A 23,405-nucleotide genomic window follows, 5' to 3' on the forward strand; every position below is an offset into this window, starting at 1 on the left:
ATGCTTCACTATTCACTTTTAACTCATGACACATTTTTACACATTTCTATGTTTCGATGACCTCTAGTTGCAACACCTCGCATTTGTCTACATTAAATTCCACCTGCCATTTTTTAGCCCATTTTTCCGGCAGTTCCAGATCCCACCGCAAGCTCTGATAGTCTTCCTCACAGTCCACTACACTCCCTATTTTGTTGTTATCCATGATTTTGCTGATCCAGTTAACCATATTATCATCCAGATAGCTGATATAGATGACAAACAACAACAGACTCAGCACTGATCCCTGCAGCATACCACTAGTCACAGGCCTCCACTCAGAGAGGCAACCATCTCCTACAACTCTCTGGCTTCTCCCACAAATTTATTATGTCATTTTGAATGCCATGCGACTGAACCTTTTTGACCAGCCTCCCATGTGGGACCTTGTCAAATGTCTTGCTGAAGTCTATGTAGATAACATCTAGTACCTTGCTTTCATCAGCTTTTCTGGTAACTTTCTCAAAAAAGTCTGTTTGGTTTGGCATGACCTATCGCACACAAAGCCATGCTAATCAGTCCATGTCTATCCAAATATTTATATATCCATTCCCTTGGAATACTTTTCAATAACTTTCTCAAGACTGATGTCAGGCTCACCAGGTTAAATTTCCTGGTTTATTTTTAGAGCCTTTCTTGAACAGTGTAACAATATTGGCCATCCTCCAATCATCTGGTACCCCACCTATCTCTGCTGGAGCACTTGCCTCCCACAAGGCCTGAGGGAACACTCTTGTCAAGCTTTTGGGATTTATCCACCCTAATTTGCCTCAAGACTGCGAACACCTCCTCCTCTGTAATCTGCATAGAATCCTTGGCCTCGCTGATGCTTTTTCTCACATCTATAGACGCTATGTCCATCTCCCGAGTCAATACAGATGCAAATAATCCATTTAAGATCTCACTCATCTCTTTTGACTCTCCGCATAGATGACCACTCTGATCTTCCAGAGGACCAGTTTTGTCCCTTCCAATCCTTTTGCTCATAGGCAGCAAATGACATTACCACGGGGGACAGTCTCCAGATGGTCCACAAGACTTTTTCGTCTTCGTTTTCTTTTCAATGTGGTTCTGGTCCTGTTGGAGTCTGTGATCTGGAGTTTAATGGTGTAAGATGGAGCGATCTGGGCTTTGCTGTCTCAGAGAAGATTTTGGGACGCCAGAAGCCTCGAGACAAAGAAGCGTAGAGGCGAATCCCTGATCGAATCCATTTTTTGCCAATTAATATTCCTTGACTGAAACAACGGGGTGAGTGCGAAAGGCGAGTGAGTGTTAGGCGCTGTCTACCGGCCGTTCGCTTACTGCTCCTGAGGGAAGGTGTTTGCATATGATGATCTCTCTCTCTCTCTCTCTCTCTCTCTCTCTCTCCCTCTCCCTCGCCCACTGCTCCTGAGGGAAGGTGTTTGCATATGATGATCTCTCTCTCTCTCTCCTTCTCTCCCTCTCGCTTGCTGCTGCTGAGGGAAGGTGTTTGCATATGATGATCTCTCTCTCTCTCTCCTTCTCTCTCTCTCTCTCTCTCTCCCTCGCCCACTGCTCCTGAGGGAAGGTGTTTGCATATGATGATCTCTCTCTCTCTCTCCTTCTCTCCCTCTCGCTTACTGCTGCTGAGGGAAGGTGTTTGCATATGATGATCTCTCTCTCTCTCTCTCTCTCTCTCTCTCTCTCCCTCTCCCTCGCCCACTGCTGCTGAGGGAAGGTGTTTGCATTGATGGTCTCTCTCTCTCTCTCCTTCTCTCCCTCTCGCTTGCTGCTGCTGAGGGAAGGTGTTTACGCGTGATGGTCGGTCTCACTCTCTCTCTCTCTCTCTCTCTCCCCCCCTCTCTCCCTCTCTCTCACTGCTCCTGAGGGAAGGTGTTTACACGTGATGGTCGGTCTCACTCTCTCTCTCTCTCTCTCTCTCTCTCTCTCTCTCTCACTCTCTCCCCCCCCTCTCTCTCTCTTGCTTGCTGCTGCTGAGCGAAGGTGTTTACACGTGATGGTCGGTCTCACTCTCTCTCTGTTCTCTCTCTCTCTTTCTCTCTCTCTCTCTCTCTGTCTCACTGCTTCTGAGGGAAGGCCCCTGCATTTATAACCATATAACCATATAACAATTACAGCACGGAAACAGGCCATCTTGGCCATTCTAGTCTGTGCCGAACTCTTATTCTCACCTAGTCCCAGCAACCTGCACTCAGCCCATAACCCTCCATTCCTTTCCTGTCCATATATCTATCCAATTTAACTTTAAGTGACAACATTGAACCTGCCTCAACCACTTCTGCTGGAAGCTTGTTCCACACAGCTACCACTCTCTGAGTAAAGAAGTTCTCCCTCATGCTACCCCTAAAATTTGCCCTTTAACTCTCAACTCATGTCCTCTTGTTTGAATCCCCCCCCCCCACTCTCAATGGAAAAAGCCTATCCACGTCACCTCTATCTATCCCCCTCATAATTTTAAATACCTCCATCAAGTCCCCCCTCAACCTTCTACGCTCCGGAGAATAAAGACCCAACTTGTTCAACCTTTCTCTGTAACTTAGGTGATGAAACCCAAGTAACATTCTAGTAAATCTTCTCTGTACTCTCTCAATTTTGTTGACATCTTTCCTATAATTTGGTGACCAGAACTGTACACAATACTCCAAATTTGGCCATACCAATGCCTTGTACAATTCCAACATTACATCCCAAATCCTATACTCAATGCTCTGATTTATAAAGGCCTGCATACCAAAAGCATTCTTCACTACCCTATCCACATGAGATTCCACCTTCAGGGAACTATGCACCATTATTCCTAGATCCCTCTGTTCTACTGCATTCTTCAATGCCCTACCATTTACCATGTATGTCTTATTTTGATTAGTCCTACCAAAATCCAGCAACCAAGTCTCACTAATGGTTACAATGTCATAATCCCAGGTGTTGATCCATGCCCTGAGCACATCCGTCTTTCCTACGATACTTCTTGCATTGAAATATATGCAGTCTGAGGTCTTACCAACATCTGCCTCCACAACCTCTCCACTAACTGTTCTGACACTCTGGTTCCCATCCCCCCGTAACTCTAGTTTAAACCCCATCATGCAGCATTAAACCTTCCCAGTAGGATATTAGTCCCTTTCCAGTTCAGGTGCAAACCATCTCTCTGTACAGGTCCCACCTTCCCTGGAAGAGAGCCCAATGATCCAAAAATCTGATGCCCTCCGTCCTACACCAACTCCTTCACCACATATTAAACTATATAATCTTCCCAGTTCTGGCCTCAGCAACACATGGCACAGGTAGCAACCCTGAGATCACAACCCTGAAGCTCCTGCCCGTTAACTCAGCACCTAACTGCCTGCCGAACCTCGAAGTTGCCTTACCCACATGGGCCATGGCCTCTGGCTGCTCACCCTCACACTTAATAACGCTGTCCTTTCAATACAATGTGTATCCTTGGATGTTAAGCTCACAACTATAATATTCTTTCAGCACGACTCAGTGATGTCTACAATGCCAAACTATAACTGCGCCTACCTTATTCCATAAACTGTGTGCATTCAAATATAAGACCTTCAGTCTTGTATTCATCACCCTTTCCAGTTTTGTCCTTCTGTTACACTGCAGCTCATCCCACTGATTGAAATTCTGCCTGATCGTTTTTCTGTCCCACCGCACACTGCCTCTGCCCCACCTTCAGCCACATTGCATGCTGAAAAGCGTGCTCTGATGTATTTTGGGAGGACTAATAGGGATGAATAGGGACTAATACAGTGTGAACTGTAGAATCCAAGAGGGTGCTAAGGAACAGAGTGATGTAGGTACGAAGTGCAAGGATCTCTGAAGATGGTTGCACAGGTATACAGACTGGTGAAGAAGTCATACAATTCATGTGCCATCTTTAGCCAGGGCATAGGACACAAAAGGTGAAAGGTTACAGTACAACTTTATAAAACATCAGTTAGGCCACAGCTAGAGTACTCTATGTGGTATAAGAAAAATATGATCCCTTTGAGAGGATGCAGAAAAGATTTTGCCAAAGTTCAAAGTACATTTATTATCGAAGTATGAACCTTGAGATTCGTTTCATAACAGGCAGCCATGAAACAAAGAAACCCAAAATAAAACCAGAAAAAAAGACATCAAACACCCAATGCGCAGGGAAAAAAATAAGCAAATCATGCAAACAATAAATGGAAGCAAATCGCATTCTGAACTGAAGCCCACAAGCACAGTCCTGTCTATGGACCTCTCGTTTAACGCAGAATAGAGCAGCGAGCTGAACGGGCCTGTCCCTCGCATTGGAGCCCGACACCCTGACCTTTTCAACCTGGCTCGGCACCTAAATCATCATCCAAACATTGGGTGCAGTCACTTCAATACTCTCTGGAACCTAGACCCTGCCACCTCGAATCAGCCTGTACCCAATCTTTCTGTTCAGCCGGTTGCTTAAATTGTCATCCAAAGAACAGGTTCTGTCGCTTCGATACTCTCTGGGGCCTAGACCCCACTGCCTTGACACAGCCTGGACCCGACCTTTCTGATTTGGCCCAGTGTTTAAATCGTTGTTCAGACATTGGGTTCAGTCACTTCGATACTCTCTGGGGCCTAGACCCCACTGCCTTGATACAGCCTGGACCCGACCTTTCTGATTTGGCCCAGTGTTTAAATCGTTGTTCAGACATTGGGTTCAGTCACTTCGATACTCTCTGGGGCCTAGACCCCACTGCCTTGACACAGCCTGGACCCGACCTTTCTGATTTGGCCCAGTGTTTAAATCGTTGTTCAGACATTGGGTTCTGTCGCTTTGATACTCTCTGGGGCCTAGACCCCACTGCCTTGATACAGCCTGGACCCGACCTTTCTGATTTGGCCCAGTGTTTAAATCGTTGTTCAGACATTGGGTTCTGTCGCTTTGATACTCTCTGGGGTCTAGACCCCACTGCCTTGATACAGCCTGGACCCGACCTTTCTGATTTGGCCCAGTGTTTAAATCGTTGTTCAGACATTGGGTTCAGTCACTTTGATACTCTCTGGGGCCTAGACCCCACTGCCTTGATACAGCCTGGACCCGACCTTTCTGATTTGGCCCAGTGTTTAAATCGTTGTTCAGACATTGGGTTCAGTCACTTCGATACTCTCTGGGGTCTAGACCCCACTGCCTTGATACAGCCTGGACCCGACCTTTCTGATTTGGCCCAGTGTTTAAATCGTTGTTCAGACATTGGGTTCAGTCACTTCGATACTCTCTGGGGCCTAGATCCTGCTGCCTTGATTCGGCCTGTACCCAATCTTTCTGATTCAGCCCGGTGCTTAAATTGATCGAACCTCGGGTCTTCCTCGCTCTTGGCCACAAGCCTGCTGCCTCATGTCGCCTCAGGTCTGCCACATCCAATTGCCGGGGATGGAGTGTTGCAGTTGATTAGTTTAGAACATAGAACATAGATTAGTACAGCACATTACAGGCCCTTCGGCCCACAAAGTAGTGCCGACCCTCAAACCCTGCCTCCCATATAACCCCCCACCTTAAATTCCTCCATATACCTGTGTAGTAGTCTCTTAAACTCCACGAGTGTATCTGCCTCCACCAGTGACTCAGGCAGTTTTCCTTAGAGCTGTTGAGGCCAAGGGGGACTTGATAGAGGTGTACAAAGCTTTGAAGGGCACAGATAGTGTGAATAGCAAAATACTTACCCCCATTAGTAGAGCTATCTGAAATTAGACTGCATAGCTTTAGGGTAAGGAGCAATAGATTTAGAGAGGAGATGCAAAAGAGTTTTTCAGCCAGAGGTGTGGTTGAAATTGCCTGGAAGATGGTGGGGACAGGTTCTCCCAAAATACTGAAGGAATTATTGAGTGAAACTGCACAGACGCAAGATGCATTCAAAGGATATGGCGAGAAGGCAGGTGTATGGGGTTGAGTGGGATCCGGGATCAGCCATGATGAAATGGTGGTGCAGACTTGATGGGCTGAATGGCCTAACCTGCTCCTGTATCTTATGGTCTTATGGACCTTCAGCCTTCCATGTTAATGCCAACCATCAAACATCACGAATCTCCTTGCTGCTTTCCTTCCCTGAGTACCTACCCAAACCCTGGCCTCTTCTGGAGACTGAACAACTCTCTGACCAGCCAGGAGAAATGTCATCATAGGCATCAAGAGGGCAAAGACTGCCAACACACAAAAAGTTCAGGATAACAATCCCTGCCATATGTTTCTGTGCATCAGGGGCATTACTAACTACGCAAAGAAAAACAGCGTCAATATACCAGTGATGCCTCCCTCCCCACTGCTCTAAACAACTGTTATGCACACTTCGAGGCATGCAACACGAAGTACCACCACCCTCTCCCTTTCCAGGTGTGCAGCAGCAGACATGAGAAAGTCTCTGTAGACGGTCAATCCCTATAAGGTGGCCAGGGAGAGTACACAGGCAATGTGCACACCAGCTCACTGATGTCTTCGACATTGCACCCATCCAGGCTGCTGTCCCCACATGTTTCAAGTCAACCAGTACCAAAGAACTCTACACCTTCAGAAGAAAATGACGACTGCCCAGTGGCACCTACACCAATCATCGTGAAGTGCTTTGAATGACTGGTAACGGCACACATCACAAACTCCATTCCTGCTAAATGGGACACTCACCAATATGCTTACTGACAGAATCACTCTATGACAGATGCCAGAGCATCTCAGCACCTGGCCATGGCACACGTAGAAAACAAGGACATATGTCAGAATGCTGTTTCTGGATTTCAGTTCGGCATTCAACACTATTGTCCCACAGATCTTAGTGAACAAACTCCTACTCCTCGGTCACCCACTGTGCAACTGGGTGTTGATCTTCACAACCGACAGAACTCAGATAGTCAGGATATACAACTGCTCCACCTCCCTGTCATCTTCAGCACGATGACGCAACGGTCGTGTTATGGCTAACACGAGAGGGCACCGTTTTAAGGTGCTTGGAAGTAGGTACAGAGGAGATGTCAGGGGTAAGCTTTTTATGTAGAGAGTGGTGAGTGGAATGGGCTGCCGGTGGTGGTGGTGGAGGTGAATATGATAAGGTCTTTTAAGAAACTCCTGGATAGGTACATGGAGCTTAGGAAATTAGAGGGCTATGGATAACTCTAGGTAATTTCTAAAGTAAGGACATGTTCGGCACAGCACTGTGGGCCAAAGGGCCTGTATTGTGCTGTAGGTTTTATGTTTCTCTGGTGGGGTTCATCACCAACACCAATGAGACAGCCTACAGAAAGGAGGTGGGAAAGCTCCAAGTCTGCTGCCAAGGAAATTACCTCTTCCTCAATGACAACAAGACAAAGGAGATGGTTATCGACTTGAGGAGAACTCACACCACTCCTTATATCAGCAGCACAACTGTGGAAATTGTGAGCACTTTTGAACTCTTGGGAGTGTACACCTCACACATCTGGTCGTAGGACACATCTTATTCAATCAAGAATGTTCATCAATGCCCCTACTTTCTGAAGAGACTGAAGAGAGCTGAACAATACACTTCACCTGCACAGCACTGAATGGTGCAGAAACTGCACTGTGGTGGGCACAAAGGCTCTACAGCGGGTAGCAAAAACTACCCAACACATCACCAACAGCAGCCTACCCGCCATCAAGGAGATAAATACAGAAAGGCGCCCAAGAAAGGCCAGCAATATCATGAAGGATCCCACCCACCCTGCTCATGGACTGTTTGTCCCACCCCCATCAGGGAGGAGGCCATGCAGCATCCACACCAGGACGACCAGACTCAAAAGCAGTTTCTTTCCTCAAGTCGTCAGGCTCATCAACACCTCCACCCACTAGCCCATCCCTCAATCGCCACTACTTTATTATTTCCTGTCAGTCACCTTATGTGGACACATGATCAATCTATGTATATAAAATATCTTATGTTTTTATTATTATGTCCTATACCTTATTGTGCTGATCTTGTGCTGTATCAGATCTGGAGTAACATGAATTTTGTTCTAGTTTATACTTGTGTAATGGAAATGATATTTAACAATCATGAATCTTGAATCGATACTGTTCTACGTATGGAATTACTACCCAGCTGCACCAGGGACAACTTATAGTGGTCAATTAATGTACTAGCCAACACATCGTTGGGATGTGGAAGGAAAGCAGAGCAGTTGGAGAAGGAACTTTATGTTTTGGTGGCTAGTATATACCAGACTGCAGGAATTCATGAAGTTCAGAAAAGAAATTAGAAGGCTGTGATCGGTAGTCCAAAAGTCCAATTTAATGTCAGACAAATGAATACAATATACATCTTGAAATGCTTTTTCTTTGCAAACATCCACAAAAACAGAGAAGTGCCCCAAAGAATGAACAACAGTTAAATGTGGGAACCCCGAAGTCCCTCCCAGCGCCACCCCCCACGCGTAAGCAACAATCCGCCTTCCCCCACCAGCAAAAAAAAGCAAGCATTGCACTCAAGCATGAGCAAAGCAGTAGCAAGGACACAGACTTGCAGTTACCTCAAAGACTTCATCTTTCATCTGGCATTTGACATACCACAGGTGCTCTGTCTCCCTCTCTCTCTCTCTCTCTCTCTCTCTCTCTAACAAGGGAGAGGGAGGGTTATTGGAAAAAGGTTCTAGGGACAGGACAAATGATCACTTGGAAAGGCAAGGACTGATTAGTGATAAGGCAAGGCTCTGTCAAGGACAGATCCTGGTTGACCTATCGGACTGAATTTTTGAGGCCTAGATCTCTTGTCCCTGCAGTGGAGGGGAATAAAGAGGACAAGACTGAGATATATAAAATTCTGATGAGTAGACTTCAAGAAACCTTGTCCTTTATCAGAGGTGAATAAAACTAGATTTAAGATAAAGGATAAGAGGGGATCTGAGGGGCATTTTTCCACTGAGAGTGGAGAGGACCTGGAATAGACTACTACATGAAGCAGAGTCACTGCTGGCCATTAAGAATCGTCCAGACAAGCATTTGTATCACCCAGGCAGAGGAGGCTTACAAGCCAAGTACTGGAAACTGGGATTAATGTGAATGGGTTGGTATAGAAACATAGAAACATAGAAAATAGGTGCAGGAGTAGGCCATTCAGCCCTTCGAGCCTGCACCGCCATTCAGTATGATCATGGCTGATCATCCAACTCAGAACCCTGTACCAGTCTTCTCTCCGTACCCCCGATCCCTTTAGCCACAAGGGCCATATCTAACTCCCTCTTAAATATAGCCAATGAACTGGCCTCCACTGTTTCCTGTGGCAGAGAATTCCACAGATTCACCACTCTCTGTGTGAAGAAGTTTTTCCTCATCTCGGTCCTAAAAGGCTTCCCCTTTATCCTCAAACTATGACCCCTCGTTCTGGACTTCCCCAACATCGGGAACAATCTTCCTGCATCTAGCCTGACCAATCCCTTTAGGATTTTATACATTTCAATAAGATCCCCCCTCAGTCTTCTAAATTCCAATGAGTATAAGCCTAGTCGATCCAGTCTTTCATTATATGAAAGTCCTGCCATCCCAGGAATCAATCTGGTGAACCTTCTTTGTACTCCCTCTCTGGCAAGAATGTCTTTCCTCAGATTAGGGGACCAAAACAGCACACAACACTCCAGGTGTGGTCTCACCAAGGCCTTGTACAACTGCAGTAGTACCTCCCTGCTCCTGTACTCGAATCCTCTTGCTATGAATGCCAGCATACCGTTCGCCTTTTTCACCGCCTGCTGCACCTGCATGCCCACTTTCAATGACTGGTGTATAATGACACCCAGGTCTCGTTGCACCTCCCCTTTTCCTAATCGGCCACCATTCAGATAGTAATCTGTTCTCCTATTTTTGCCACCAAAGTGGATAACCTCACATTTATCCACATTAAATTGCATCTGCCATGAATTTGCCCACTCACCTAACCTATCCAAGTCACCCTGCATTCTCTTAGCATCCTCCTCACAGCTACCACTGCCGCCCAGCTTTGTGTCATCCGCAAACTTGGAGATGCTGCATTTAATTCCCTCATCTAAGTCATTAATATAATGTCAGCAAGACAATGTATGGGAGAATGAATTGTCAAAAAGCACAAGTAGAACCTACATTTGGAGACACCATTCTGAAACAAAACCAGAAAACAGTGGAATTGCTCAGCAAGTCAGGTAGTTCCTGTGGAGAGGACACTCCTGCTGACAGGTGAATGCAAAACTTAATTGAAACTAGACACAATGTATGGCAAAGATTTTGATTCAAATTGACTTACTTTCTTTTGCAGAACAAGGCAGGTGCTATATGGTCTCAGTTTTACCAACAAGCTTCTGATAATGCCAGCAAGATTGACCTCACCGAGATAAAGGATGCAGCAATCAAACAACAACTGGAAATGCTTCGAGACAAAGGATCTGGCATTTTATCCACAGACGATTATAACCTCGTAAGTAACCATCCTCTTTAGAGCAGTTACCCACTGTATTCTATTGAAAGTGTCAGCAGACATGCAGAAGCAGCTGGCTTGAAATTAATGATAAGATGGTGTTGTTAAGTGCCAACTCTTTGCGTGCAGATCTAATGGGAATCATCAAATATAGCTACAGCTGAAATCCACAGTCACAGAAAGCAACATCGTTTCAAGATGTTTAAAAAAATCTATCGATACTCCAAATTGACGAACCTCAGATGGCAGATTCAGGTTGCGAGTGCAGTTCCCCTTTAAGAAACTGACAAACCTCAGATGCTGGACTCAGGTTGGAGTGCAGTTCCCCCTTTAAGAAATTGACAAACCTCAGATGCCGGACTCAGGTTTGAGTGCAGTTCCCCCTTTAAGAAATTGACAAACCTCAGATGCCGGACTCAGGTTTGAGTGCAGTTCCCCTTTAAGAAATTGACAAACCTCAGATGGTAGATTCAGGTTGTGAGTGCAGTTCCCCTTTAAGAAACTGAAAGCGGGCAAGTTACTCCGGTGCACACAGTTGTCACCGACTTCATCAAGACCTGTGTGGATGTGTGTGTGCCTTCAAGAACATAGCAGAGATTACCAAACAAAAGCTGTGGATGAACCATACCAGTCATAGTCTGCAGAGGGATAGATCTTCAAGACTAGTGATCCAGAACTATGCAAGAAGTTTAGGTATGAACAATGGGAGGCTATTTTAAGGGCAAAAATCAATTCCGATTGAGGTTAGAGATGGAATCAGATGCATGTCATCTCTGGCAGGGTTTGCAGGTCACTAGTTCCTACAAACTGAAACTTAACATTACGAATGGCTGTGATGCTTCGCTCTCAGATGAGCTCAATGCTTTTTATGCTCAGTTTGAAAGAGAGAATAAAATTACACCTGTGCGAACCCCTGCAGCATCTGGTGACCTTGTGATCTCTGTTTTGGAGGCCTACATCAGAACAATTTTCAAGAGGATGAACCCTTGCAAGGCATCAGGCCCCGTGCTGTCCCTGGTCGGGCTCTGAAAACCTGTGCCAACCAACTGACTGGACTGTTCAAGTACATTTTCAACCTTTCATTGTTGTAGTTGGAGGTTGCTACCTGCTTCCAAAGGGCAACAATCATTCCAGTGCCCAAGAAGACCAGGGTGAGAGTCCACAACTCTTGCCCAGTGGCACTCACATCTACTGTGATGAAGTGCTTTGAGAGTTTGGTCATGGCTAGAACAAACTCATGCTGAACCAAGGACCTGGACCCTCTGCACCCTCCTTCTGAAACTGAATCCTTGACTTCTTCACTGGGAGACCACAGTCTGTGAGGATCAAAAATAACATCTGCCCCTCGCTGACAATCAACACTGATGCACCTCAAGGATGCATGTGCAGCTCTCTGTTCTGCACCCATGACTGTGTGGCTAGTGTTACGTACCCCGTAACTGGGTTGCCAAACCAGCAGAAATGGATCACTCAGTTGGAGTCTGGAGTACTAGAACTAAGAAAGTTTTATTAAAGAAACAAGCAACACAGTAATCGAAAGGATAATAAATGCAACAGTTCAGTGATGATAAACACACATGTGCACAGCATTAAGATAACAGCATCAGTCAAGCTCTATCGTTGTCTAGGGGTAAATGACCAATTTCAAAATGACTCGAAGTTCAGTCCAGTTAGTAGTTCAGTTCGCAGTAATCGTTGCCATGGCGGTGGACAACGTGGGAGAAGAGAGACATAGAATAGGAACAACTGATCATTCAGAACACTGCCTCACTCACAGACCAGCGGGATGGCTCACAAACAGCATTTGGGCGGGTCCTTGGTGATGTCACCTGAGGTCACCGACTGTGACCCCTCCTCCAGATGCGGTCGATCCTCTGCAGTGAACCCGGCACCCAGGCAAGGGCGGACACACACCGGGTTCCCGCTGATCGTACCTTTCCACCCTGGTCGTTGTCTGGCACTTCTCACCCACTCGTGAGAAGCGTACCGCTTCCAGGGTCTCGTTACCTCGGGTGGCGTGTCCCTGTCTTAGCGAACCTGTCCCTTTTTATCCCCCTGCTGGGGTATCGCCTGTCCATCACTTCAAACAGTTCAGGGTTCAAAGGGGGGAGCCGCTCCAGACAGCTCTCCCTCCCACATCCCTTCATTACACATCTCCAGACGCTGCTCCATTGTTCCTTATCTCTCCTTCCCCTGAGGGCAGGTGGCAGACCAACTGCTGATGCCACTGATGCTAGCCCAGGCCAGCAAACATCTTAATTTTATGTGTATTCTCGTAACACTAGGCACAGCTCAAATGCCATCTATAAATTTCAGATGGTGATGAGGAAGTGTACAGTAGAGAGAAAGATAAGCTGGTTGAGTGGTGTCACAATAATAACTTTGTACTCAACTTCAGTACGACCAAAAGTTCAAAGTAAAATTTATTATCAGACTACATACATGTTGCCACATTAACCCTGGGGTTCTTTTTCCTGCAGTATATTCAGCATTCTCAACAAATCCATAGACAGGAACTGTAAACAGGATCAATGAGAGAGCAAGGACATAGAAGACAACAGACTGTGCAAATGCAGATGTAAATAAATAGCAATAAATAATGAGAGCATGAAATAACAAGATAAAGAGTCATTGGTTGTGAGAACATCAGAAATAGAATAAGTGTTCAGGAGCCTGATGGTTGAGGGGAAGTAACTGTTCGAAGAAGGAGTCTGAGAGTCTGAGTGGGAGTGCCGAGAAAGACATTTTTGAAATTTTCGTTATGTTTTTTTCTCCAACGGCGTTCTGAAAGGTGGGACTGCGCAGGCGTGTGACGTCGGGCAGTGCAGCGCGGCAGATTTAAAAGGAACAGAGCATCATAGAGTGGGCAGCGTAGTTTGCAGGCGGCGGAGTGAGCCGGGAGCAGAGTGAAGACTTAAGGGCTTCGGCTCAACGGGCTTAGGTGGAAACGGGCGAGGCGAGGAAGGTTTGACATTCATTTTCTGTTGCTATTTGAGGAGAGGGGCATTATGACTGTGAGGGCAGTTTGCTGTTCTCGGTGTCGGATGTGGGAGGCCCTGGAGTCTCCAAGCCTCCCGGACGTCCACATCTGCGCCAAGTGCATCGAGATGCAGCTCCTAAGGGACCGCGTTACGGAACTGGAGCTGCAGCTCGATGACCTTCGTCTGGTCAGGGAGAGTGAGGAGGTGATAGAGAGGAGTGGAAGGCAGGTGGTCACGCCGGGGCAACGGGAGGCAGACAAGTGGGTCACGGTTAGGAGGGGGAAGGGGAAAAGTCAGGTGATGGGGAGTACCCCGGTGGCTGTGCCCCTTAACAACAGGTACTCCTGTTTGAGTACTGTTGGAGGGGACAGCTTACCGGGGGGAAGCGACAGTGGCCGTGCCTCCGGCACAGAGTCTGGCCCTGTAGCTCAGAAGGGAAGGGCAAGGAAGAGGAGGGCAGTTGTGATAGGGGACGCGATAGTAAGGGGGTCAGATAGGCGATTCTGTGGACGCAGTCCAGAGACCCGGATGGTAGTTTGCCTCCCTGGTGCCAGGGTCCGGGATATTTCTGATCGTGTCCAAGATATCCTGAAGTGGGAGGGTGAGGAGCCAGAGGTCGTGGTACATATAGGTACCAATGACATAGGTAGGAAAAGGGATGAGGTCCTGAAAGGAGAATATAGGGAGCTAAGAAGGGAGTTGAGAAAAAGGACTGCAAAGGTAGTAATCTCGGGATTACTGCCTGTGCCACGCGACAGTGAGAGTAGGATTGCAATGAGGTGGAGGATAAATGCGTGGCTGAGGGATTGGAGCAGGGGGCAGGGATTCAAGTTTTTGGATCATTGGGACCTCTTTTGGCGCAGGCGTGACCTGTACAAAAAGGACGGGTTACACTTGAATCTTAGGGGGACCAATATCCTGGCAGGGAGATTAGCGGGGGCTACTGAGGTGACTTTAAACTAGAATGGTTGGGGGGTGGGAATCAAATTAAAGAGGCTAGGCGTGAGGAGGTTAGTTCACAACAGGGGGATGGGAACCAGTGCAGAGAGACAGAGGGGTGTAAAGTGAGGGTAGAAGCAAAAAGTACAAAGGAGAAAAGTAAAAGTGGCAGGCCGACAAATCCAGGGCAAGCATTAAAAAGGGCCACTTTTCAACATAATTGTATAAGGGCTAAGAGAGTTGTAAAAGAGCGCCTGAAGGCTTTATGTGTCAATGCAAGGAGCATTCGTAATAAGGTGGATGAATTGAAAGTGCAGATTGTTATTAATGATTATGATATAGTTGGGATCACAGAGACATGGCTCCAGAGTGACCAGGGATGGGAGCTCAACGTTCAGGGATATTCAATATTCAGGAGGGATAGACATGAAGGAAGGGGAGGTGGGGTGGCGTTACTGGTTAAAGAAGAGATTAACGCAATAGAAAGGAAGGACATAAGCCGGGAAGATGTGGAATCGATATGGGTAGAGCTGCGTAACACTAAGGGGCAGAAGACGCTGGTGGGAGTTGTGTACAGGCCACCTAACAGTAGTAGTGAGGTCGGAGATGGTATTAAACAGGAAATTAGAAATGTGTGCAATAAAGGAACAGCAGTTATAATGGGTGACTTCAATCTACATGTAGACTGGGTGAACCAAATTGGTAAAGGTGCTGAGGAAGAGGATTTCTTGGAATGTATGCGGGATGGTTTTTTGAACCAACATGTCGAGGAACCAACTAGAGAGCAGGCTATTCCGGAGTGGGTTTTGAGTAATGAGGAAGGGTTAATTAGCGATCTTGTCGTGAGAGGCCCCTTGGGTAACAGTGACCATAATATGGTGGAATTCTTCATTAAGATGGAGAGTGACATAGTTAATTCAGAAACAAAGGTTCTGAACTTAAAGAGGGGTAACTTTGAAGGTATGAGACGTGAATTAGCTAAGATAGACTGGCAAATGACACTTAAAGGATTGACGGTGGATATGCAATGGCAAGCATTTAAAGGTTGCATGGATGAACTACAACAATTGTTCATCCCAGTTTGACAAAAGAATAAATCAAGGAAGGTAGTGCACCCGTGGCTGACAAGAGAAATTAGGGGTAGTATCAATTCCAAAGAAGAAGCGTACAAATTAGCCAGAGAAAGTGGCTCACCTGAGGACTGGGAGAAATTCAGATTTCAGCAGAGGAGGACAAAGGGCTTAATTAGGAAGGGGAAAAAAGATTATGAGAGAAAACTGGCGGGGAACATAAAAACGGACTGTAAAAGCTTTTATAGATATGTAAAAAGGAAAAGACTGGTAAAGACAAATGTAGGTCCCCTGCAGACAGAAACAGGTGAATTGATTATGGGGAGCAAGGACATGGCAGACCAATTGAATAATTACTTTGGTTCTGTCTTCACTGAGGAGGACATAAATAATCTTCCAGAAATAGTAAGGGACAGAGGGTCCAGTGAGATGGAGGAACTGAGCGAAATACATGTTAGTAGGGAAGTGGTGTTAGGTAAATTGAAGGGATTGAAGGCAGATAAATCCCCAGGGCCAGATGGTCTGCATCCTAGAGTGCTTAAGGAAGTGGCCCAAGAAATAGTGGATGCATTAGTGATAATTTTTCAAAACTCGTTAGATTCTGGACTAGTTCCTGAGGATTGGAGGGTGGCTAATGTAACCCCACTTTTTAAAAAAGGAGGGAGAGAGAAACCGGGGAATTATAGACCGGTTAGCCTAATGTCGGTGGTGGGGAAACTGCTGGAGTCAGTTATCAAGGATGTGATAACAGCACATTTGGAAAGCGGTGAAATGATCAGACAAAGTCAGCATGGATTTGTGAAAGGAAAATCATGTCTGACGAATCTCATAGAATTTTTTGAGGATGTAACTAGTAGAGTGGATAGGGGAGAACCAGTGGATGTGGTATATTTGGATTTTCAAAAGGCTTTTGACAAGGTCCCACACAGGAGATTAGTGTGCAAACTTAAAGCACACGGTATTGGGGGTAAGGTATTGGTGTGGGTGGAGAATTGGTTAGCAGACAGGAAGCAAAGAGTGGGAATAAACGGGACCTTTTCAGAATGGCAGGCGGTGACTAGTGGGGTACCACAAGGCTCAGTGCTGGGACCCCAGTTGTTTACAATATATATTAATGACTTGGATGAGGGAATTAAATGCAGCATCTCCAAGTTTGCGGATGACACGAAGCTGGGTGGCAGTGTTAGCAGTGAGGAGGATGCTAAGAGGATGCAGGGTGACTTGGATAGGTTGGGTGAGTGGGCAAACTCATGGCAGATGCAATTTAATGTGGATAAATGTGAAGTTATCCACTTTGGTGGCAAAAATAGGAAAACAGATTATTATCTGAATGGTGGCCGATTAGGAAAAGGGGAGGTGCAACGAGACCTGGGTGTTGTTATACACCAGTCATTGAAAGTGGGCATGCAAGTACAGCAGGCGGTGAAAAAGGTGAATGGTATGCTGGCATTTATAGCGAGAGGATTCGAGTACAGGAGCAGGGAGGTACTACTGCAGTTGTACAAGGCCTTGGTGAGACCACACCTGGAGTATTGTGTGCAGTTTTGGTCCCCTAATCTGAGGAAAGACATCTTTGCCATAGAGGGAGTACAAAGAAGGTTCACCAGATTGATTCCTGGGATGGCAGGACTTTCATATGAAGAAAGATTGGATGAACTGGGCTTGTACTCGTTGGAATTTAGAAGATTGAGGGGGGATCTGATTGAAACATATAAGATCCTAAAGGGATTGGACAGGCTAGATGCAGGAAGATTGTTCCCGATGTTGGGGAAGTCCAGAACGAGGGGTCACAGTTTGAGGATAGAGGGGAAGCCTTTTAGGACCGAGATTAGGAAAAACTTCTTCACACAGAGAGTGGTGAATCTATGGAATTCTCTGCCACAGGAAACTGTTGAGGCCAGTTCATTGGCTATGTTTAAGAGGGAGTTAGATATGGCCCTTGTGGCTACGGGGGTCAGGCGGTATGGAGGGAAGGCTGGGGCGGGGTTCTGAGTTGGATGATCAGCCATGATCATAATAAATGGCGGTGCAGGCTCGAAGGGCCGAATGGCCTACTCCTGCACCTATTTTTTCTATGTTTGAACCTGGTGGTGTGAGTGCTGAGGCTCCTGTACCTTCTACCTGCTGGCAGCACTGAGGAAAGGACATGGTCTGTTCAAGGAAAGGGAAGTTGTAGCAACAGACACCAGTCCTCACTGAGGGATCAGAAGTAGAAAGGGTGAGCAGTTTCAGGTTCGTGGGTGTCAACATCTCTGAAGATCTATCCTAGGACCAACATATTGATGCATTTAGAAAGAAGACGCGATAGAGGCTATATTTCTTTAGCAGTTTGAGGAGATTTGGTATATCACCAAAGGCTCTCTCAACTTTCTTGTACCGTGGAGAGCATTCTGACTGGTTGCATCACTGTCTGGTGTGGAGGGGCCACTGCACAAGACTGGAAAAAGCTGCAGAAGGTTGTAAACTCAGACAGTTCCATCATGGACACAAGCCTCTCCAGCGTCCAGGACACCTTCAAAAGGCGGCATCCATCATCAAGGACCCCTACCACCCAGGACATACCCCCTTCTCATTGCTACCATCAAGGAGAAGGTTCAGGAGTCTGTAGACACACACACACAACATTCAGGGACAGCTTCTTCCCCTCCACCATCAGATTTCTGAATGGACAATGAACTCATATGCACTACCTCAGTTTTTTTCTCTCTCTTTTGCACTACTTATTTAATTATTTTAAAAATATATATTTCTTATTGTAATTTATAGTTTGTATTATGTATTGCATTGTATAGCTGCTGCGAAACAACAAATTTCATATTTGTCAATGATATTAAACTTGATTCCGATTCTGATTCCAAATTATTATTACATTAGCAACCCATGAATTATGAATTTTGTAGCCTTTATGAATGCATTACGAGGATGACACAGTGGCGCAACTAATAATTGATAATCTGTTTATTATTATCACATGTGCCAAGATGGTAAAGCTTTTGTTTGTATGCCACCCAGACAGGTCATTCCAATTAAAATGCAGAATGTAGTGTCACAGTTACAGAGATAGTGCAGCACAAACAGAGAAATAAAGAGCAAGGATCATGGCAAGGTCGACAGAGCGATTAAGATTTCATTGTGACCATACAAGCAGTCTGTTTAAGACCATGATAACAGCAGAGACAGTAGGAGCTGCTGCTTTACAACTCCAGTGACATGGGTCCAAGCCTATATCCCCTTGCTGTCTGTGTGGAGCTTGCATGCACTCCATGTGGCCTTGCAGGATTCTTCTGGATGCTCCCGTTTCCTCGAACATCCTGATTGGCCAGTAAATAGTCCCAAGTGTATGATTGAATCTGGAGTATTGTTAGGAATGGAGGAGATTACAAATTATGTAAATAGGTGTTTAATGGTCTTTTTAAAAACACAAACACGAAGAATTCTGTAGATGCTGGAAATTCAAGCAACACACATCAAAGTTGCTGGTGAACGCAGCAGGCCAGGCAGCATCTCTAGGAAGAGGTGCAGTCGACGTTTCAGGCCGAGACCCTTCGTCAGGACTAACTGAAGGAAGAGTTAATAAGAGATTTGAAAGTGGGAGGGGGAGGGGGAGATCCAAAATGATAGGAGAAGACAGGAGGGGGAGGGATGAAGCCAAGAACTGGACAGGTGATTGGCAAAAGGGATATGAGAGGATCATGGGACAGGAGGCCCAGGGAGAAGGAAACGGGGGAGGGGGGAAACCCAGAGGATGGGCAAGGGGTATAGTCAGAGGGACATAGGGACCTCGTACCCCATCCGTTATTTATTTATATACACACATTCCTTCTCTCTCTCTCCTTTTTCTCTGTCTGTCCCTCTGACTATACCCCTTGCCCATCCACTGGGTTTTTCCCCCCTCCCCCTTTTCCTTCTCCCTGGGCCTCCTGTCCCATGATCCTCTCATATCCCTTTTGCCAATCACCTGTCCAGTTCTTGGCTCCATCCCTCCCCCTCCTGTCTTCTCCTATCATTTTGGATCTCCCCCTCCCCCTCCCACTTTCAAATCTCTTATTAACTCTTCCTTCAGTTAGTCCTGATGAAGGGTCTCGGCCTGAAATGTCGACTGTTCCTCTTCCTAGAGATGCTGCCTGGCCTGCTGCGTTCACCAGCAACTTTGATGTGTGTTGTTTAATGGTCTGTTGGGTCGATGAGCTTCAGGGCCTGATTCTGTGCTGTTTAATTCTATGACAAAAATTTTCAACATAATACTTCAGGGATTTTTTGTACTGAAATGTTTCTTCCAATGATAACCACCTTTCAGTGGTTATCATTGTTTGCCAGCACTGAATTAGCCCCTCACACCTTCCACTAGGAGTGGGAGGTGCTGATGAGAACAGGGAGTTCCTGGAAAGTGGAGAAGTGTGTGTTGCTGTTGATTTTAATGCTGTTGTTTGTCCAGCAGTAGCTAAGTTAACAGGAGGGAACCGGGGACAGGGAACAACTCTTGACTTTGGCAGGTGGATGGACCTTGTGACTTGGGTTTGCTGAGTGTTGTATGACTGTAAGAGATGAAAGACTCGGTGGGAAGAGGTGTTTTGGGACTGGGAGAAGCCAAGGTTTTCTCATCTCTAATGTTTCCCAGCATGGAGATTGGCAGATAAAGGACTCAGCAGGCAAACGGCTTGCTAGTGTTATTGACAGTAACAATCATGAGAGTGCAAATGTGGGTTTTCACTCTACCCTAGTAGCAAGCAGCTCACTGCATGTGATGTCATCACAGCACTTTGATCGCATGACTTATTAAGAAATTGTTTTGGAAGATGTGTAAACTTTCCTCTGTTACTCCCAGTCATATGGCTGACTGCCTTCCTTGGACTCAGTGTTCGTTCCTGGTATGTTTTTTTCTGCAACTTGCAATTCCCAGCCTTATAGTTTGCTTTTCTGATGTCCACAGCTCCTGAATAATCAGAATAAATGTTCATTATCTCAGCATGGTGAGACAGTAGAATGCAGATGTTCAAAGCAAAACACTTTATTAATATTTCTTATTACAGCTGAATAATATTCTGAATAATATGAGCACAATCTATGGCACTGGAACCGTCTGCTATCCAGATCAACATTCCAACTGCTTGGAACTAGATCCAGGTAATGAAAGTCTCTCATGTCTTAACTTCTTCTAATATAGCTCTTCCCATCGATGTACAGTGCACACACTCGCACTCACACACTCAACACTCACACTCACACACTCACACTCATACACGCACACTCAACACACACTCACACACTTACACACTCAACACTCACACACTCACACACTCTCACAAACTCAATACTCACATTCACATTCACACACTTAACACTCACACTCACATACTCACGCACAATCAACACTCACTCATTCACAAACACGAGGAAATCTGCAGTTGCTGGAATTTCAAGCAACACACATAAAAGTTGCTGGTGAACGTAGCAGGCCAGGCAGCACTTCTAGGAAGAGGTACAGTCAACGTTTCGGGCCAAGACCCTTCATCAGGACTAACTGAAAGAAGAGCTAGTAAGAGATTTGAAAGTGGGAGGGGGAGGGGGAGATCCAAAATGATAGGAAGACAGGAGGGGGAGGGATGGAGCCAAGAGCTGGACAGGTGATTGGCAAAAGGGATATGTGAGGATCATGGGTCAGGAGGCCTAGGGAGAAAGAAAAGTTGGGGGGGGGCCCAGAGCCCAGAGGGCAAGGGTATAGTGAGAGGGACGGAGGGAGAAAAAGGAGAGAAAGAAAAAGAATGTGTGTATATAAATAAATAATGGATGGGATATGAGGGGAAGGTGGGGCATTAGCGGAAGTTTGAGAAGTCAATGTTCATGTGCTGTTCCTCCAACCTGAGTGTGGCTTCATCTTTACAGTAGAGGAGGCCGTGGATAGACATATCAGAATGGGAATGGGACGTGGAATTAAAATGTGTGGCCACTGGGAGATCCTGCTTTCTCTGGCGGACAGAGCATAGGTGTTCAGCAAAACGATCTCCCAGTCTGTGTCGGGTCTCGCCAATATATAGAAGGCCACATCGGGAGCACCGGACGCAGTATATCACCCCAGCCCACACATTCACACTCACACACTCAGCACTCACACATTCACACACATCCAACACTCACACACTCAGCACTAAAACACTCACACTCACACTCAACACTCACACTCACTCACACTCCACACTCCCACACTCAACACTCACACTCACATACTCAACACTCACACACACTCACACACTCTCACAAACTCAATACTCACACTCACAATCCACACTCAACACACACACTCACATACACTCAACACTCAGACATTCACACTCACACACTCAACACTTGCACAGTCACACACACCCAACGCTCACACACTCAACACTAAAAACACTCACACACATTCACACTCAACACTTCCACACTCAACACTCACACTCACACACTCAACACTTACACACCCAACACTCACACTCACACACTCAACACTAAAACACTCACACACACTCAGACTCCACACTCACACACTCAACACTCACACACTCACACTCACACATTCAACACACATTCTCACTCACACACTCAACACTCACACACAGCATTCACACACTCAACACTAATATACTTAACACTCACACTCACACTCAACACTCATACTCAACAAATTCAACACACACTCAACACTCAAATGCACACACTCACACTCAACACACACAGCACACTCAACACACTCAACACACTCACACACAACACTCCCACACTCACACTCGCACACTCAACACTCATACACACTCACACACTCAACACACACACTCTCGCTCACACACTCAACACTCACACACAGCATTCACACACTCAACACTAATATACTTAACACTCACACTCACACACTCACAGACACACACTCACACACTCATACGTGCAACAAACTCAACACACTCACACACACACTCAACACTCACATACTCTCACTCATACACTCAACACTCGCACACTCACACTTACACACTGAACATTCCCACACTACAGTCACACTCAAGACTCATACACTCAACACTCATTCACTCAACACATTCACACACTCCCATACTCAACACTCACACACACAACACACTCAACACACACTCAAGACTCACACACTCAATACTCACACTGTTACATAATGTACTCCACTACATAATGTGCTGGTTGGGCACAGGAGTACATTCAGCCAGAGACTCATTCCATCGAGATGCAACACAGAGCGTCATAGGAATTCATTCCTGCTTGTGGCCATCAAACTTTACAACTCCTCCCTTGGAGGGTCAGACACCCTGAGCCAATAGGCTGGTCCTGGACTTATCTCCTGGCATAATTTACATATTACTATTTAATTATTTATGGTTTTATTAATATTTAATTATTTATGGTGCAACTGTAACAAAAATCAATTTCCCCCGGGATCAATAAAGTATGACTATGACTATGACTATGACAGTTTTTTAATTAATATGTATTGCAATGTAACAATGTAGGAATGATTGTGTTAAATGCTGAGCTGTAGTCAATAAGCAGCAGCCTGATGTAAGTATTAGTGTTGTCCAGTTGATCCAAAACCGATGAAGAGCCAATGAGATTGTATTTGCCGTAGACCTATTGTGGTGATAGGCAAATTGCAGTGGGTGCAGATCCTTGCTTAGTCAGGCTTTGATTCTAGCCATGAGCAACCTCTCAAAGGCATATGGACAAAAGACAAGTGGTGAGCTATGTGAGTGGGGAGGGTTGGATTGATCTTGGAGTATGTTAAAGGGTTTTCACAACATTGCGGGCTGAAGGGCCTGTAGTGTTCTGTGTTCTCTCTCTCTCTCTCTCTCTCTCTCTCTCTCTCTCTTCCCCTCCTCCCTCGCTCTCTTAAGAGTTTATTAACAATATAACATTATATAATGACTTGATAAACTGGTTTTCATTTTCTTTAAAAATTCACATTGAGCTTGATTATCTGATAGATTATAACT

General features: G+C 45.8%; 1 protein-coding gene across 3 annotated transcripts in view; it reads left to right on the plus strand.

Annotated features, from left to right (window-relative positions):
- The window catches only part of ace2 (angiotensin I converting enzyme 2), a 140,920-nt gene that overhangs the window by 22,334 nt on the left and 95,181 nt on the right, over positions 1-23,405 (plus strand). For all 3 annotated transcript variants that reach the window (XM_063051288.1, XM_063051286.1, XM_063051287.1), the window contains exons 2-3: positions 10,263-10,421; positions 20,442-20,535. In XM_063051288.1, coding sequence (XP_062907358.1) covers positions 10,263-10,421; positions 20,442-20,535 — 253 coding nt within the window. The remainder of the gene's footprint in view (positions 1-10,262; positions 10,422-20,441; positions 20,536-23,405) is intronic.

This window comes from Mobula hypostoma, chromosome 6 (assembly GCF_963921235.1).
Source record: "Mobula hypostoma chromosome 6, sMobHyp1.1, whole genome shotgun sequence".
Lineage (NCBI taxonomy): Eukaryota > Metazoa > Chordata > Chondrichthyes > Myliobatiformes > Myliobatidae > Mobula > Mobula hypostoma.